The 19412-nt window shown below is 33.0% G+C and overlaps 1 protein-coding gene across 1 annotated transcript in view; it reads right to left on the bottom strand.

Moving 5' to 3' along the window:
* The window catches only part of TMEM67 (transmembrane protein 67), a 109216-nt gene that overhangs the window by 41545 nt on the left and 48259 nt on the right, over nucleotides 1–19412 (bottom strand). Inside the window, exons 8-14 of the mRNA XM_051970849.1 lie at nucleotides 17942–18096; nucleotides 17728–17836; nucleotides 17030–17116; nucleotides 16199–16264; nucleotides 14312–14468; nucleotides 3926–4049; nucleotides 960–1065 (exon numbers count right to left, since the gene is read on the bottom strand). Of these exons, the coding sequence (XP_051826809.1) occupies nucleotides 960–1065; nucleotides 3926–4049; nucleotides 14312–14468; nucleotides 16199–16264; nucleotides 17030–17116; nucleotides 17728–17836; nucleotides 17942–18096 (804 nt within the window). The remainder of the gene's footprint in view (nucleotides 1–959; nucleotides 1066–3925; nucleotides 4050–14311; nucleotides 14469–16198; nucleotides 16265–17029; nucleotides 17117–17727; nucleotides 17837–17941; nucleotides 18097–19412) is intronic.

Here is a 19412-nt window from a genome sequence, read left to right as displayed (position 1 = left end):
TAGTCTCAGAGAATATTCCATTTATTTCTGGCCTAGAGCTGGAGGAGCAGGATCCAGACAAGTAGTGAACCAACATAAAAAGTCATAAAGAATTGAGCAAAAGACCAAGACAAGGAATAGCATTATTTCCCACAAATAGTACAGATCAGTGGTTCTATCAGTGTGATAACAATCTACAAATTCAAAATATGGCAAATAAGATAAACTTAATAATTTAATAAGTAATATATAATAATTAACATATAATTGAGTAATAAGTAATAATAATAAGTAATTTTGATGGTAATAATAAAAAATTACCATAAAACATGGTATATTAATAAACAAAAACTCTTTGGATAGACACATACTCTATAATTTTTAATAGAATAAAGTGATACTGAGAACAAAAGTTCAAGAACTATATTTGTCTGTTTGTGTGTGTGTGTGTGTGTATATATATATATATATATATATATATACACACACACACACAAATATACTTATATTTGTACCTGTTTGAAGCTTGAAAAAGACTTGAGTTTTCTGTCATAAGAATAATAGCCAGCATTTATGCGGCTCAGCTCACTTAAAATTTACAAAGCACTTTAAAGATAGTACCACATCTCCTTGAAACAATCATGGGAGGTAGGTGTTATTATTATTATTACTCTCATTCTACAAATAAGGAAATTGAGGCTAAGGAATTAAATGTCTTATGTAGGGCAACCCTGGTAGGATTAGGATATATACTTCTGGGTGTCTAAAGAATCAGAATAAATGTTGGTATAGGATTGGGTCTCCTCCTCCAGCGGGGTCAAAGAATGTTGTGTTTAGATTGCAGTCTGTTAAGAGTATTGTAATACGGATAGTTTCTGGGGATGGATTTGAACTCAGGTTTTCCTGATTTCAAATCCAATATTAATCCACTGTGCAAGTTAGAAACACATTTGATAGGAGAGATAAAGTTAAGAACTCACCATCACAGACTGGCTATTGGGATTTTCGATTTCAATGTCCTCATATGCAACAGTAATTAGAGGCGGATAAATGTTTCCACTTTTGGTGTTGGGTACAAGGCAAATACTGTTTAAAAGAAAAAAAATTCTAATTGATAAATATATAAGAGGACAAAACACAAAATAAAACTCAGATATTCCTGACTAAAGATCCAGTGTTCTTATCTGTTATATCACCTAGTTGACTGATAAGATTATTTCAAAATTATTCATCAGACTATTTCAAAGAATTTTAGAGTTGGAAGGAATTTTAAAAGTATAAAGCAATCATCCATCCAATACAGAAATCTCTTCAATTTCATTCTTGACTCATGATCTTCTCCAGTGAGAGGGAATTTACTACACAATGAGATACCTCATTCTACTCTATTTCGATCTCTCTATTTAGAAAGTACTCTTTCTTTTTTAATGTTAAAATGCAACTCCTTGTAACTTCTACCTAGCAGTGTTAGTTCTGTAACTTAGAGCAAAAAAGAAAAAGTCTACTTTATCTTTTATATGACAGCCTTTTAAGTATTTGAAGATAGGTATTATGTCTTTCCTTATGCAGGCTAATCACCCTTTATTTCTTCAAACAACTTCATATGACTAAACCATATAATTACTATATAATGATGACTTATGACATGAATTGCAGACCCCATACTATCCTGGCCAACTTCATGTGTATGCATGTGGTCAATGACCTTCCTAAGATGTGGCACATAATCCTCTGGATACAATTTGATTATGGGAGATTACACTGCTGCTATGACTTCCCATAAACTAAATACCACTTTTATTAATGTAACAAAATGATTATTATAAATATTATTATTAAATAATATATTAACTATAATATATAATATTGTATGATTATATGATATAATTATAACATAATAATAATATATATTCATTTACATTTATGTAATGCTCTAAGGTTTGCAAAGTTGTCTCATATGCTAATTTCATTTGATGTACTATTTCATTCTTTTGCTTTATTTTAAATATATGATCAACTAAGACTTTGAGTTTCCTTTTATGTAAGTAATATTTCCCCATCTCATAGTCATGAACTTATTTTTGGAACCTAACTCTAGACTTATCTTTATTCCAATTAAATTTCATTATTCTGGTTTCAACTTAGCATTCTAGCCTAACAAGATGATTTATAATTTTGAACCTTTAATTTGACCTATTCTATTACCTCCTCCTAGTTTTGAAGCACCTGGGGATTTCAAATTCATGGCTACAATGTTTTTATCCAAGTCATTGATAAATGACCAGTATTTCATTGTTTCCATTAATCAATTAAGCTGTACTAACAAAAAAATCTATCATCACCTAGTTCATATTTCATTATTTTATTCACAAAAAATCAAAAATAGTTAAAACTAAATTTATGATTTTCCCTTAAAGCTAACATTTTTATTATTTATGCAGGACTTCATTTGGTCCTTGAGATTCATTTGAAGTGAAGTGCTCTCATCTTGGCTCTCTACCTAGCACAGACTTTAATTTCTCTTATATATCCATATTCTCCATTTTCCAGTTTGAAGAATACTTTCTAGAAAAGATGGAGTTTAAAGTTAAATAGTTCCATCTTCCTTTTGTCATTATACCGTCATCTTCAAACAGTGGGTCACTCTCTTGATCCTTCTGTTCCACAGATTTTTAAAAAAATTCCTATTGTTATTTTTAGTTTGTGGGGAGGTGTTTTGTTGTTATTGTTTGTGAACTTCTCATTCTGGACTTTTCTTGATAGGATTTATTGTTCTCCTATATTTATTCCAGTGCCCCTCCTTCCATCTTTTTTTATGTCATTTTAAAATGAGTTTATCATATAGCCCCTCTTTTTTATGATCTTTCCACCCTTTTTTTCTCTTAAACATTATTTGTGCTTGGAATTTCATCTCACATTCTTGAGAGTCATATCTTTTAAGAATTTCTAGGATTATTACTATTCCTTCTTTTAATTTTTTAGCCCCCTGTTGTTCAAGGGGCTTATTATCCTCAATGTTCCTCTTTACAAATATGAACCCCAAGACAACATGGTCACTTTTCCCAAAAGTTCCTATCACTTTCATATTATCAACTGTTTTTTTCTTGTTGGTCAGATTAAGTAAAGAATAATAGTTTCTATAGTTCCTTTCTACCTGATAAATGACTAATCAGACAGTAAAAAAGTCAACACTTTATCATTTATCATAGCCAATTTTTTAAAAAGCAGATTTTTAGCAATTTCTAATTTGGTCAAATGTATTTGCAAAGTGTTGTCCATAGATAGTCTCCATCTTTTGGGGCAATCTAATTATGCTTCTATGATAGTATAACTCATTCAGTTATACAATTAACATTTATTAGGCACCTATTACATTTGGTGGATGCCAATAGGTGCTATGGAACACTGGGATAGGGACTAGATCTGTGATTTCCCATATGAGGAACCCTCTTTGCCTGGTACCTTCTCTGCAAATGATAATCTTGGAGAATTGCCTAGAGTAGTGAAAGAAGTTAAGTGACTTGCCAATGTGTGTTAGACACAAAACTGAAACCTAGATCTTGCTGGCTCTGATACTATGTCACACTCCCATAGGAGATACAAATCAGTCATGTTTCTGGCATTTTTAACACAAGTGTTGAGGTTTATGGATCCTACAATTATCTCTCGATTCTATTAGATTTCTTTTGAATAAAATTATACTTCTTCATAGCCCTGCTCCAATAATTAATCCCATTCTACCAAATCTGATTGGTAACTAAGAGATCATTAAATTACTTGTGTCAGACTTTCAATTTCAATGCCTTACTCTTACTCTGTATTGTGCTAGATAGACACTTGAAGCTATAAACTTTATTACCCATATTCCCCTGAGACAGTGAGGCACTGCTTCTTGTGCTACATACCACATAGCCAAGACCAAGTAGAATATTAGACATTTATTCACCTCATGGTTAATTTGCTGGCAATTCGAATTACTCTTGGCCGACTCTCTAAGTCGCTCTCTCGTCCACTTAAGGTATCCACCAAGAAGAGGCGGCGAGTCAAAAGCCACCTGACAGTACTGCTATCTTTAATGTCCAAAAACAAGAGGAAGGAGGAAAAAAGAACAAAGATATTTTAGTTTTATACTCCGGTGCCCTGTGGTTTCATTAGTCTATGTGCTTGCTTGCTGGTCTCCAGCTGGAGATGCTGGCCCTACTCAAGGAATATCTCCAGCTCATCTCTAGAAAAGCTGGAAAGTGTTAGACTAGCCATACCTAAATGCATCTGTTTATTGTCCTTTAGGCAACTTGTCACTGTTTTTTTCCAAACTATGGGATTCCATGATTCAGAACATATGGCATTACCTGAAGAAAATTGATCCTAAAGAGATTGGGCTTATATGATAGTGAGACATTTAAGGTCACTTAAATTGCCCAGTTTATAAAATGCATGGAAGAGAGACGGGGAAAAAGGGAACAAGCATTTACTAAATTCCTACTATATGCTAGGCACAGTTCTAACTAAACAATTCACAAAGAAGTATTTCAGTATCATTCAATTATAAAAATGATATCGAATGTAGAATCAGGGGGTGTGTCTTCATATTCTGATTCTAGGAAGGTTATTTTACCCTGGGCAAGTCACTTTCCCTTGGCCTTAGTTTCCTCATTATGAAATGAAAGGTATGATCAAATGGTTTCCCAAGCACAGTACAATAAGGCTTGGAGTCAGGAAGACCTGGGTTCAAGTTCTACCAGTGGCACATGCTGGCTATATAACTTATGGTGAATAAGTCAAATATCCTCTCAGCTCCGGGTCAGGAATGGCTACAGCCTTTATCTCTGTGATGACAGACCACACACTGACCATTTAGAAAGCCACATATTAACATTATTTATGTTTTTTTTTTTTTGTTTTTGCTGAGCACAATCAGGATTAAGTGACTTGCCCAGGTCACACAGTTAGGAAGTGTTAAGTGTCTGAGCTTAGATTTGAACTCAAGTCCTCCTGACTTCAGAGCTAGTGCTCTATCCACTGTGCCACCCAGCTGCCCCTATTTTTTTATTTTGTTAAAATATTTCCCAATTATATTTTAATATAGTTCTGTCTGTAAGACTCTAAATTGCACAAGTGTTGATATGTATTGGTAGAGGGAGTTTCTGCATTGAAATTTTCCTATACTAATGAAATTACATGTCTAGTCTCCTCACCCAAAATAAACCCACACCAAGCATGCTTATATTGTGGTCCAGCCATTAACTAGTTCTGAATCCATGTTACTATTATGTCCCCTTATATCTTCGTTGACTTGGAGAACAGCTCAAGATTCAAATCTTTTGCTAAAGTGAATTAATCATTATGCACTCACAAAGCAGCTGTTCTGTTCTAGGTACCCTGCTCCCCTGCTCCTCTGCTCCAGTAATTTGGCTTCCCTATTGGTAACTCAGGAGTTCTTTTCAAGCAGGACAATGTTACATCATACATGGGACCTACTGGGTAGCTTGAGGAAACATAAAGGAAACTCTACTTGGCTTGCACCTTGTATAGGGTAGGACCTCAAGCCCAATAACATCTATAGATGTGGAAGTATCATTTAAACATATACATGAAAAAATAAACTTGTTTAAAAAGAATATTAAAAGCTACATTTTGCTGTAGTGAGTCATTTTTTTTTTTTGCTGTTGTTGCAGTTCAGTTGCGTTCAAGTCTTCAAGCCCCATTTAAGGTTTTCTTGGCAAAGATTTTGGAGTGGTTTTCCATTTCCTTCTCCAACTCATTTTACAGATGAGGAAACAGAGGAAAACCGGGTTAAGTGACTTGACCAGGGTGTCACATAGCTAGTTCAATGTTTTGGGAGAGATCTGAACTCATGAAGATGAAGTGTTCCCGAGTCCAGACCTGGCACTTTATCCACTGCACTACCTAGATGCCCTCAAACACAATTTTAAAATCAACAAAGAAAAGTTCCCTTGGGTTCTTTAATTTTTAGTGTCTAAAATTCTTTAAGTATCTACAACAACTTTATTTTATTTCAATTACTTTTCTTTTTTTTTAAGTTTTAAAATTTATTTTTAAACTCAAATACAAAATAAGAAAAATATATTTCTATGTGCACAGAATATAAGATTCAATACAAAACAATAAACTTTCATTTCAATAAAATCTATATAAATGCTATACATTATTTTCAAAGCTGTCTAGCTTTTCTTTGCTTCCTTGTGGATTTTTGTTTATTTTCTACTATGCACTTTTTACTTTATTTTTCCCCTTCCACCTCAAAAAAGCAACAATTAAGAGTTGATATAAGTGTATACCTATCTGTAAACATGCACATATATACACATATACATTCATACACATACACAGACATACAGACACACACATCCACACACACATAAACACCATACTATGCTTGTTACCACTTGTCCTGTTTCTCTGAAGGTGGATAGCATCTCCTTTCATATGTCCAAATCTTTCCAATCTTTTCTAAGTCAACCAGCTCATCATTTCCTACACTACAGCAATATTCCAAACCAATCACATTCAATTCTATTTGATTGTCTCCGAAAGATTCCATCTCGCCCACACACATAAAATTTTCTGCATTTCTTCTATTCTTGGCTGCATGGGTTTTACTTATGCAAGAAAATTTAAATTTAAAATAATCAAAATTATCCAATTTTTTAATATAATAAATACTACTCCCCTCACTTTTATTTTGTGTGCCTCTCATTTTTGCAGCATTTCCTAAAAGCAAGATTTGTTGAATTCTAATTTTTAATCTGTTTCCACTTTATGGTTAAATTCTTCCCATTCACAGCCTAAGCTATAATTACTTGTTTTCTTTCTTTCTATTTTTCCTCACTATCCTTCTCATTCTATTCCTATCCCTCCTCACTCCTCTTCACTATTTCTATTACTTTGCCCTCCTATTCCTTAACCTATCCACTCCTCCAAGAATCCCTCCCTTATCCTTATTTCTTTCTGAATTTAGAAGACTTGTAAACGCTTTTAGATATGTAGTTCCTCTAACCAATTCCCAATGAGTAAGATTTCAGTACTACCTGCCCTCCTCTCCACTCCCCAATTAATTTCTCCTGTATCAATTTTTCCTTTTTTGTCTCATTTGTATAAGACAGTTGCTCCTTCTTATCTATCCTTACAGTTTTTTTAAGAATCACCCCATCATATTCAGTTCAGCCCAAGCCTTTCTTTGAAACTACTAAAATAAAAATGACTAAAATCATAAAAGAACTAATAATATTTTTACATACAAATAAATGGTTTAACCTTATTGAGTCCCTTATAATAAACTGGTCTTTAATGTTTTTATTTCTCCTGAATGTTATATGTTGAATTTTGCCTTAAGTTCTGTTGTTTTTGTGACAAATAACTCAAAAGTCTTTCAGTTCATTAAATCTTTTTTTTCTCCCCATTCATGATCATTCTTTACTTTGCTGGGTAAATCAAGATCTTTTGCTCTATGAAATATAGTATTCCAAGATCTAAGATTCTTCAACATGAAACTGCTAGATCTTGGATAATACTTATTGTAGCTCCATGAAATTAAAACAATTTTTTATTGCTTCCAGTATTTTCTCCTTAACCTGGGAGCTCATATTTATTTATTTATTTTGGTTTTATTTTCTTTTTAGCAGCTATTTAATGTGATCAAGTTCTACTCCAAAGGTCTAAGGTCCTAAAAGTCTCAGGTCCTTTTTACTGTTATTTTCTGAGATCTGTCCTAGGGCTCAATCTTGGGTTCTCATCTCTACTTCTAAGCCTCAGTTAGACCCACCCATCCCACTCCTCTCCATCAGCTGTCCCACAAATGATTTTACTCTCTCTGATCCTTCCAGTGGCTGCAAACCACAATCATCCTCTTTTTTTGGCAATGAAACGGGGACTCTGCTTTCTTGCAAGTGCCTATAGCCAGTAGGATTCCTGTCCTTTTACTACTGCATTTATGAGGTATGTGATAACTCCTCCTCAACAGTAGCAGCCCATCCCAGGACACATCTGGTCAGCACAGCTGAGTTTGGTGTTCTTCCAGAATGGAAGGTCCTTCAGTTTTTTACTCGGCCGTCAAACCCCTATGCTGTCCATGAGATGAAAGTTTCTAAGGCTAAGGCTACTTCCCAACTCCAGCTGTCACACCCAGGTCTTGTTTATGAATTCTTCAGAGTTGGTCCAGAGATGTTTGTACTTCATTCAGACCGAATCTCTGTCCCCTGAAGATCAAGTCTTTCCTGGGGTCTTCCTAGGTTGTCTTAGGAGAACAATTGCTTTACTTTGACATATTTATTTCTGCTGTTCTCCATTCCCTCTCAGGCAATGTTTGTCTTTTTCTGTAGAGGAACTCTGTAGAGCCAAAGTTTTCTGACCTACTTCACCATCTTTTCAAAATCCAAATTATTTTTAGAACTATTCCTCTCAGGTAAATGATTACGAAAAATTATCATAAAAGCTGCTTATTTCCTACTCAGTTTCCTTAATGATGCTCTCAAAAATACAGAGATTATTCCCATAAAAACTTAACACTTCAGAGAAAGCAGACATATGGGTCAATGTTTTATGTTTTCGTGGCTGTCTATTTTATGGAGAAGAATCACAGAAACACAGCAGAAGGTATCTTAAAGATCATCTAGTAGCTCCCTCTTCTTTGTCAGATAATAAAACTGAGGCCCAAGGAAATTAAGTGGCTTGCCCAAAGTCACCCAGATGTCTTGAAGGGTGGAGTCAAGAGACACTGGTCCCTTGAGTCCAAAATCTAGCATTCTCAAACTACCATCTGAGCTTGTTTTGGTTTTTTGTTTGTTTTTTTTTTTAATTAAAAAGTGAAAAGGGGCAAGGACAAGAAACATTGTAAAAAAATTAATTTAGGAAGAAGGATTACAGAGGCTCAAGATCTATAGACTACACAAAAATATTGCTCCTAGATATGATTAGTTGCTGTGAGAAAAAGAACTGGTAAGCATTCAACATGGCAAGCACAAATATTATTACAAAAAATAAAATTGATTATTTTAATAGAGAATAAATGAATCATTACTGGCATGGGAATCATTCTTGAATCTACTGTGTACATTCAGGTCACAGTGAGAAGATTAAAGTTGATCCTATATCATTTTCTTAATTGATCCCATTTACAAATAATTGATTTTGTTCTGTAATTGCTTAAGGGTTCTTTGTCTCTAACTTAGTTCATGGTCTTAGTATTCTACCTCTCCTGCTCATCACTAATATATTCTTGTCTCAAGAAATTTTGCTAACCTTGAGGAATGTGTGTAAACAGAAAGGGAGTTTGGGTCTGATACTTTTACTCCATCAAGTGACCCTTCAAAGATGTCTGGTTTGTTGTCCAGAAGTCTGGGCTGCTATTTTGTACTTGGTTTCAAGTCATATTGCCCTTAATTTCATGGTATTACCTACCATAACCTGTAGTTTTCTTTGTTCTGTATTCCCAAAACCTATAAAAGGGGAATTGTTCTTTTGTTTAGAGTTTTGGCTTTAATGGAGGCAAGCCACTGAACCATTTATTGACAGGCAGAATGTCCCTGCTAATAAATGTTATTTTGCTCAGAGATTTGCCTCATTACTCTTTTGTTAAAATCTGAAATACAACAACTGACTATAAAAGGAAAGATAAAAATAATAAAAGTAATTAAAAATGTGATGTGGACTTAAAACTACAACTTGAGTTATTTAAATAGGAACATGATATTAATTATAATAATTCATAATAAAAGTAAATCAATATAAAACAATTGCCATAATAAAGAAACTAAAATAATTAAAAAGGACAAAGATCACAGTTGACACAAAGGGAAGTTTATACTAGATGTGACAAAATTTAAAGATGTTATGAACTGATTCTCAAAATATCTAAAGAAAGAAAAAGTGCCAGAGTTATGGGAAAACTCTGTATCACACACACAAAAAAGAGAGAACATGACATTAATACATGTAACTGTTTTCAATCTATGTAAAATTTAATAAAAATAATCTACATGAATATAAAGATCATGGGACAGTGTTTAAAGGAAATAGGTCTCTGCAAGTTTACAATTTGCAGATTTTTGCTGGAAGGGACCTCCCTGATAATCTAGTCCAGTTTGTAAAAAGGATGAGACCCAAATAGATTAAGGGAGCTTCACAAGGTTACAGAGATACTAAGTATCAGAGTTAGAATTTGAATCTAGACTTTTTATATTACATGCTTGATTTTTTAATGCAGAGACTATAAGAGTCTATGATACTTATGATTTGTTGACTATAAAAAACGTTTTATATGATCCAGGAGAACAAAACAAAATCCATTATTTTTCCTCCTAAATTTTGCTCCAACCCCCATACCTTCCTTTTTACTATGAAGGGCAATACCAATATCATCATCCTGATTCCTCATACTGACAACTTTCTTAACAACTCACTATTTTGTACCCACTACAGCCCTTCTCCAAACTGTTGCCAAGGCCTGTCAGGTTCAACTATGTTATCCCCTCTTCTCTTCTTTGACACTACCATTACTTTGGGGCAGGCTCTGTCCCCTCATCCCTGAACTACTGCAATAGCCTGCCTACCTCAAGTCTTTCCCTAACTTTAATCTATTGTCTATTCATCTATTAAAGTGATAAAACATAGATCCCGCAAGGGCAGCCCCCTGCCCAATGAAGTCCAGTGGTTCCCTATTGCCTCCAGAAGAAAAATTTTAAAAATATTCTGTTTAGCATTCAAAACACTTCATAACCTAGCACCCTCCTACCTTTCCAGTCTTTTTACATCTTACTCCCTGCTATGTTCTCTTTAACACAACAATGGCCTCTTTGTTGTTCTTTAAGCAAGACACCCCATCTCAGCTCTAGGAAGTTTCTCAATTCTCCAGATCTAGAATGCTCTGCCTTCTCATCTGAACCTTTTGGCTTTCTTCAAATCACAACTAAAATCCCACCTTCCGCAAGAAATCTTTCCCAACTTTCTTAATTTAGTAACTTCCCTCTTTTTATTATTTCCTTTTTATTCTGTAGCTAACTTGATTAAACATATTTACTTATTATCTCTTCCATTAGATTGTGAGCTTTTTGACTGTTTTTTGCCTCTTTTTTGTATTCCCAGCACTTAGTATAGTGTCTGCCACATAGTAGGAGTAATAAATATTTACTATTTGTTGACTGACACACACACAAATCTTAAAGTCACTACAAATAGACAATGAGTTGACCCCAAAATTGAAAAGAAGAGTGATCAGGACTAGCTTTGGAAAACTACTAAGTTTTTTGAATGATATTATATTTGTCCCTTTTTAATGTTTTTAAGACTAATATTCTTCTAGTGTTATTATATTATTGTAAGTAACAGAACCCTTCAATCTCCAAAGAAATGGAATGAAAGATCATCCAAAAGACAATGCAGAAGGCCACAGTAGAACTAAGAAAACTATGATACATTACAAAAAATAATTAAGAAGAAAATGTTAACACACTTAATGAAAAAAGGAATCAGGATTGTAAATTTCACAAGCCTTTGAATTTGTTTAGTTCTTGATCTCAAAGCATATTTTTCCTATACAGTTTTCTCCATCTTCTGCATCTACATATGCACTGAAATCCTCAAGTATTCCAAGTACATGCTGTCTTAGTTTAGAGGAAGAATTCTTAACCTGTGATATGAGAACTTTTAAAAAATATATATATTCTGATAACTCTATTTCAATAAAATTAGCTTCCTTTAAAATTCTATTTTAATTTATGCATTTAAAAACATCCTGAGAAAGGGAGCATGGAATGATTCTCCACACTGCCAAAGGGATCCAAAAAGATAAGAGTGTTATGGGCCAGAACTCTGAAACAAGGATTCTTACAAGGTGTTAAGTCAGTGGAATTGATAAAGACAATGGTTATCTAGTATAGCATGGTGCTTAATAGTTCTCTAGTTCAGTACATGTACTTAGTACTTAATATAGTTCCACAAGATTCACACCTACAATAATATAATTATAATAGAGTCTATAACAGCCAGCAGGGACTGAGAGACAGATTCATTCCATTGTCCACCTTTGTAGTGGCTGGAGAGTGAAGCCCTCACACTCAGAGAGATTCATTCATCCCATCTCACACCTCCGTGGTGGCAGGGCTTTTCTCCTTAGCTTCCAAGAAACCAAGACTCTGGAAGGCCTCAAAGAAAGCTAGCCTGGGCCCCAGGCAAGGAAACTAGATTGTGAAGGAGATAATAAAGGATTTGGACTTTAACACCTAGCTATTCTTGTGGTGATTACTCTACTGAAATGAAGGCTGCTCCAAGACCTCCAGAAAAACCAACAAGAACACTACAATAGAGGAACTTGAGAAGTTCTTTACAGAAACCCTCTACATAGTACACTTCTTCAGGGAATGTTGGTACTTCAAGATGTAATCATATTCATGATAATATACTCAGTTAGCTTCATTATCATGCTCTGAGACAAGATGCACAAATATTCCTTACTGTGTTTCCCATTGACTTTTCAATAGCCAGCAAGGCTATTCCATTTCTTCACCTCTCAAAGAGCCTTCACACCATCTTTTGATTGAACTCATACTTCTTTATCTTCTCTGTCCTCTTAAGAGCAAGAAAGCCAGCGTGGATGTGCTTCATTTCCTCCAGCACTGGGCTATTTTGTGATCACTGATCAGGATTTGCATGTGAACAGTGTGACATTCAAAACTTTAACAAATATCCAAAACAATTTGGAAAAAAAAACACTAAACAAAATTAATATGCAAAGCAAATGTTTTGCTTCATATAAAGGAGGCTAAAGAGAAGATGATGGTGAGAATACTGGTGATAGTGATTCCAGTGTGATCCTGATAATTAAAAACTGTTTCCATCATATCTAACTATTATTTCTATAACTTTAACTTTTCATCAATTTGGAAAAATAATTCTCCCCAGTTTATCTGAATTAATGAGCTTTTGCTATAGAAGAACTATTTAAAGGGAACAAAATGTTATTATTTTGGAAAAAATACTCCCACATGCTTTCTACTTAATTTCCTTTAGAAGTGATTTTCAGCAAAGGATTATGTATGTCAAGGACAACAATGGAAAAATCTAGCTTCACATAACAATACAACTGACATTAGAAATAAAATAGATCATTGGTACATTAATTTTATACATGCATTTATTTATTTAGGCTGCTAGGGGTCACAGTAGATAGGGTACTAGACTTAAGTTCAAATTCAACCTCATATGGAAGAAGGGACACCGAAACTCTAAAAATCCTTGAAGGAGAAAATCTCCTTCAATTCTGCCTTGGTGAGGGACCCCGCCCAAGGGAAACAAGACAGTTTCATTCTGTTATCTAGATGGGGCTGATTCTAGTCCTTAGCCAAAGAATTCCAACTCTATTCAAGAAACTCATTCTATTCAAATTCCAGCTCAAACTGAAACTCAGCTAGGAGATAAGCCAACTTGGGACTCCACTCATAGCCCCCTTCAGACTGTAGCCAACACTCTTATTATAAAAGAGACAAACTAAAATCCTCTCTCTTGCAGAGATCCTAACATGCCATGCCATGCTATGCTATGCTATGCTATATTATGCCAAGTAGCCCTCTGCCCACTAGAATAATATTCTTTTCCAGTGCTATCTTCTTTTTACCCTCACCTATTTCCCTATCCAGACTTTATGGCTCTCTGTCAGGATTTCTAACCTTACTTCCCAATCCCTATAAAAAACCTCTTTTATCAATCTAGGTTTTCAGGTCTATAAATTCCTTTACAGAGAACCTCTGTGCAACCAGAAGGGAGTCCCCAAAATTCCCTAGCTTTGTGCCAAATCCCAAGGGGATACAGGGGAGCCAAACTTCTCCATTTGGTTCCCTGAACCCTGAACCTCCCATTAGACCTTATCATTTAACTCCCTGGCCACCAGAAATCCTAATCTCATTTTGGTTCCCTAAATCTAGACCTTATTGTTTGTTTCCCTACTAAAGGGAACCCCCAAACCTAAACTTCATCAAGACTCCTATTAGTTATGTGACCCTAAGCAAATCACTTAACCTCTGTCTACCCTAGTTTTCCCCGCTATAAAATGGGGGATAATAATAGCACTTACTTCCCAGGGTGATTATAAGGATAAAATGAAATAATATTTACCTCATTCATTAGATTGTAAACTCCTTGAGACCATGGTTGCCCCTTTTTTGAAGTGCTTAGCACAGTATCTGGCATACAAGTAGATTCTTAATGTTTATTAATTGACGTTTGTATAGAGCTTTATAAATTTCAAAGCATTAATACTAGCTATTATTATTTATTTTATCTACTTGAGTCAATTTAAGGCATATAAGTGTGAAGGTCTTACCTTGATTCACAAAGATTTCATTGTGCCGAAGATTTAGATTTAATATTGGTATTGCCCAAAGATGTTGCTCTTGATTTTCACTAGTATACTCAAGATACACATCATAAAATACTGGACTTGTAAAGTCTGTTAAGATCTTGGAGATGGGAATCTCACACTATTAAAAAAAGCATTAAAGTTCAAAATTGACATTGGTGTTTATCAAAGATGTTTTAAAATAAACTTAGGGGAAATTTTCATTGACATACTTTTTTTTCTTCTTAAATTCTAATTTTTTATGAACATAACAAATTTCAAAATACAAAGAAAATGAGGTACATATATAAGGCTGAACTTTTATATATATTTGTTTATTAAAAGTACGTATTAAATTTAACAAGGTGGTATTTAGTCAATAATTAATTTATGCTTTTTAAAAACATCTCCATCATTGTCCACAAACATCCCGCCCAAATAGAAGCTCTTCATTGTTATAAATAAATATAGACATGCATTCTTTGCAAAGGGGGAAGAAGCCTGTTTCACGAAGTGTTTCTTTTTCTTTACATTATTGTAGTCATCTTAGTAATTGTTTGAATTATGCTACAAAAGAGTGAGTAAAATCCTCATATCCTTTGACCCAAAGGCACCACTACTAGTTATATATATACCTCACATATCAGTGATAAAAAAGACAACACATACACATTGGTATATTTTGAATATGCACATATGTATATCCCATGCTTTTTCCAAAAACGTAAAAATTTTAAATGAGGAAAAAATAGATCAACCAACAAGTAGAAAATAAGAAATAGGCTTAGTTATCCTGGTCAAAAAAGGCATAGTTTGCTCCACAGAAATAGTACATTTAAAGCCACTAGTTGCCTTTTTTGTCACCAAAGTCTTCAAGGAATTAAATTTATCCTAATAATTTAAAACATGAACTTATATCTTAAATAGACTAATACAATTCATGGCAGGATCAGGCAAATTACATTATCTTTTCTGATGAGGGGATGCATAAAAATATTTAATTAGAGTTAAAAACTCCCCCAATTTAAATTTCCATTTATAGATGGTACCAAAAGTTGGTAGTTACAGTTTCTACCTTCAAGGTATGGCAGAGCAGTCATAGGTTTAAAATGGAATGTACTGATAAAAATACCACAGACATAGAATTTATTTAAAGTAAGAGTATTCTACTATTTTTATATGTTCTAGTCAATCTAAGTGTGGGTTATAAAGCTTATCAGTGCAACATCAATGAAATCTTATTGATCATTGGACAAAAAAAGTTAAACATGTCCCTAAATTTTATGACAGTTCCCAGAAAAAAGGAAAATGTAGTCATTTAAACTATAATTAGGTATTGGGACTCAAATAGGATAGATCATGTTATAATCTATGTGTGTGTGTGTGTGTGTGTATACACACACACACACACACACATATAGAATTTTTTGGAGAAAAAATATACATTATAATAAATATTGAGAATTTTAAAAAACATTTTAACATTAGCCATACCTTTTTCTTTATAACTGCAAATCTAGGTAATATAAACATATTATGAAAATCTATTATTATTTTAAGAACAATACATATTGCTAAGGAAATGGAAAAACTTGTAAATCAATTTTTGAATCAAAATGACTTCATAAAATTTAAAAATGTGTAATATTCTCTCATATAATTAAAATTATGTAGATTATCTGAATCTAGATGGTATTAATGGCTACATTTTATCCCTATTGATAGTAAATGAATTAAGAAATTTCTTTTATTATCTGAAATATTAAAATTTTTTTTCAAGGATAAATGTTTGCCTCCAGTATTACTGGCATGTTTTTAAAAGAATGAGATTTAAGTACAGAATAAAAGTATAACGATATAATTTAAGCTTACATTTTGCTGATAAGTTGTTCCAAACTTATAAGCAGCATTCAGTCTGGTCACTGTGTCTGGACAAAGCTACATCAAAGCAGTCAAAAAAATACAGAATATAATAATTGAAGAGTAAAAGGGTTACTTTATCAACAGAAAAAAAAATATATATAGTAGCTAGAATAATTCAAGTGTGGAAACTCTCATACCAGTGCTGTCAAATTCAAATAAAAAAGGGAGCCACCAAATCATATTTAAGGACAGGGCACATATTAATTCACAAAGCCACAAATTGACATTATTCTCCATGTCCTATTTGAATTTTATTTACTTTATTAAATATTTCCCAATTACATCTTAATCTGGTTTAGACCATAATCCAGTGTATTATGGGCACATGCTGCTTTATTATACTACAGCATTAGAATGTGCAAAATTAAAGAAAGATGTTGTATTAGGGATTGAATTTGTTCTTTATTAGAGTTATTTTTAGCATAAATACTGAATAATTTTTAAAAACCTAATAAAGTAATAACTTAGATTTATACAGAGCTCAATAATTTACAAAATACTTTTTTTCCCTAACCACTGTGTCAGGTACGCATTATAGAAATTAGATCCAATTTACAGATGTAGAAGAGTAAAAGAGAGTGTTGAACTTTGAAATAGGATACACGGTTTCAAATCCCAGTTCAAATCTATGACCCCGAGCATGAGTTACAGTCTCTCAGTTTAAAGTGTAATCTATGTTTAACATTTAAACCATAAAACCAAAAAAAAAAAACCAACCCAAAAAATTGTTTTTTCCTTTTATGCTGAGAATAATTTTTCTTTAACTATGATTATTTTTACCTGTAAAAGACCTCCTTCCAAAGTCTTCCATTCAAGAAAATTTCCTCTCACATCATAGGAAGCTGCAACAAACCTCAGTTTCATATCCTAATGATAAAAGCCAAAAGCTAAATTAAAATATTACATATTCTTACATCATGATAATTTTGAGAAAAATAAAATTCTCTGATAAACTTTAAATATTAAAAATTAAGGAATTCTATTTTGAAACTAGGTTAATTTAGTCAAAACCATAGTCAAACACACTGAAGAAAACCACATATATTTTGGGACCCAAGCTAATAAAATAGATTTAAGATTGAAGGATACAGTATACTCGTGGCATTTTGTTTTCACATATAAAACAACTTTTTAAAAAAAACAGATTAATTAAGGGAAAAATCAAAATTTCCCCTTTCTTATATTTAAGGGCCTTGATACGTTAAGCATGTAGACAAAAACCCAGATGCCTGACTGAGCCAATCTCCAGAATGCTGGGGACATTCCATGGCAGAAATTTCCTGTAACTTGGGCATGAAAATCCTAATTTTACTCTTGCACTCAAGACTCTAGTCAAAGGTTCACGATACCAGTTTCCTTAGTTTTGCAAATGCCACCTTCAGAACTCCTGGGGAAAGAATTCTGTTCTTAAAGCGATAACTTACTGTATGTAAGACCTGTATGTCCCTAAGTGCTAGGAAAAGGAATTTACAACATACCTGGTCTTGACCTTTAAAGCTGAAATTTGTAGAAAGTTGGGTAGTTCTGAGCACTTGAGGTGCTAATCCTAATTGGTCTCCATAGAATAACCATGGAAGATTCTGTCTCCTGAAAATAATTTTTGTTTAAATCATGGAAATCCAATTTTTTTAAATTAAAATTTGTACAATTAGTTGCATGTTCAAAAAAGTACATAAATAAAAATGTTCATACCAGAATGCTACAGAATGAACAGTGCCTAGTCCAGCAGTATTCTCAAAGATAAACCGAAACAGACGACAAGCATCAAAAGTGGCAGAACTCCAAGAATTCATGGTCATTATGCACATATTTCCAAGAGCTTGGCAAGATGTAAGATTAGAATATATCTTTAAGGGAAAATGGAAATAAATTTTAGTATGACTATTAACAAAAAAGTTAGTATAAAAATTAAATTTAGCTTTGACTATCCTAATCTATCAGTCTCCAATTTTTGGGTATCAGGACCCCTTTTACTCTTAAAAATTGCTGAAAATTTTTGTCTATGTGGATTACATCTATCAATATTTACCCTATTGTAAATTTAAACTGGAGAGATAGGAAACAAGAGATATATACAAACAAAATTAAAAAGATCAAATACAGAATTTATTAGGTTAAAAAAGGGTAGTAATGATGATTTTAGACAAAGTTAAAGCTAAAATAGATTTAATAAAAGAGAAAATAGAGAAACTATACTATATGTCAGCTATGTATATATGTAAATATGGGACAGGACATATAAAAATGCACCAATTCTTAATTGTAGTCTTCTTGGAGTGAGGGGAGAGGGGAAAAAAAGAATAAAGTAAAAAATGCACAGCAGAGAACAAAAGAAAATTTACAAGGAATCTAAGAAAAGACAGACAGCTCCTAAAAAAAAATGTGTAGTATTTATTATAAAGGCTTGCTTGAAATGAAAATTTATTGCTTTATATTTTGAATCTTATGTTCTGCTTCACACAGGGCAATATTTTTTTTTCTTTTTTTTCTTCTGTGTTTAAGTTTTAAGTAAATTAAATTTAAAAATAAAATAGCAATAATAAACTTATCACATGTTAATATAATTAAAAAAATTTTTATATGAAAAATAACTTTTCTGAAACAAAAATGAAAAGTACATTGTTTTATATATTCTTGCAAATCTATAGTTTGATTTAAAAGAAGACAGTTATGTTCTACATCTGTTTCTGCATTCAGTCTTTTATATTACTTTGGTTGAAGTATGTAAAGAAATCCAATTTCCCACAGATATTTGATTGGAAAAGGAAAGAGCATTTTGATAGCTAAATAACATCTTAGTATTATTATAAAATTCATTCTGATCTCATGATGTCTCCTGAAAGGATCTTGGGAATCTAGAGGATTCTCTGGCCATACTTTGAGAACCTATTCTTGTAAGCATTATATTCATTTCTCCCTCATTCTGGAATTTTTTGTTTTCCAGTTCAGGAAATAAGAACTTCATTTAGTCTCATATCTCTATTACTATCTAGTTTTTCAGCATATTTCTAGGACCACAGTTTAAAACTGGAATTTTAGAGTGACTTTAAAGGACCTTTAGTTCAACTTGTTCACTTTAAAGATAAGGAAACAAGCCTAGAGAGAGAGCTAGTGACAAAACTAAGATTTGAATCTAGAATGTATCTTTACAAATCTTTTTTTT

This window comes from Antechinus flavipes, chromosome 1 (genome assembly GCF_016432865.1).
Source record: "Antechinus flavipes isolate AdamAnt ecotype Samford, QLD, Australia chromosome 1, AdamAnt_v2, whole genome shotgun sequence".
Classification (NCBI taxonomy): Eukaryota; Metazoa; Chordata; class Mammalia; order Dasyuromorphia; family Dasyuridae; genus Antechinus; species Antechinus flavipes.
The sequence above is the reverse complement of the archived record's forward strand: the minus strand, read 5'-3'. Positions and strand labels throughout refer to the sequence as shown.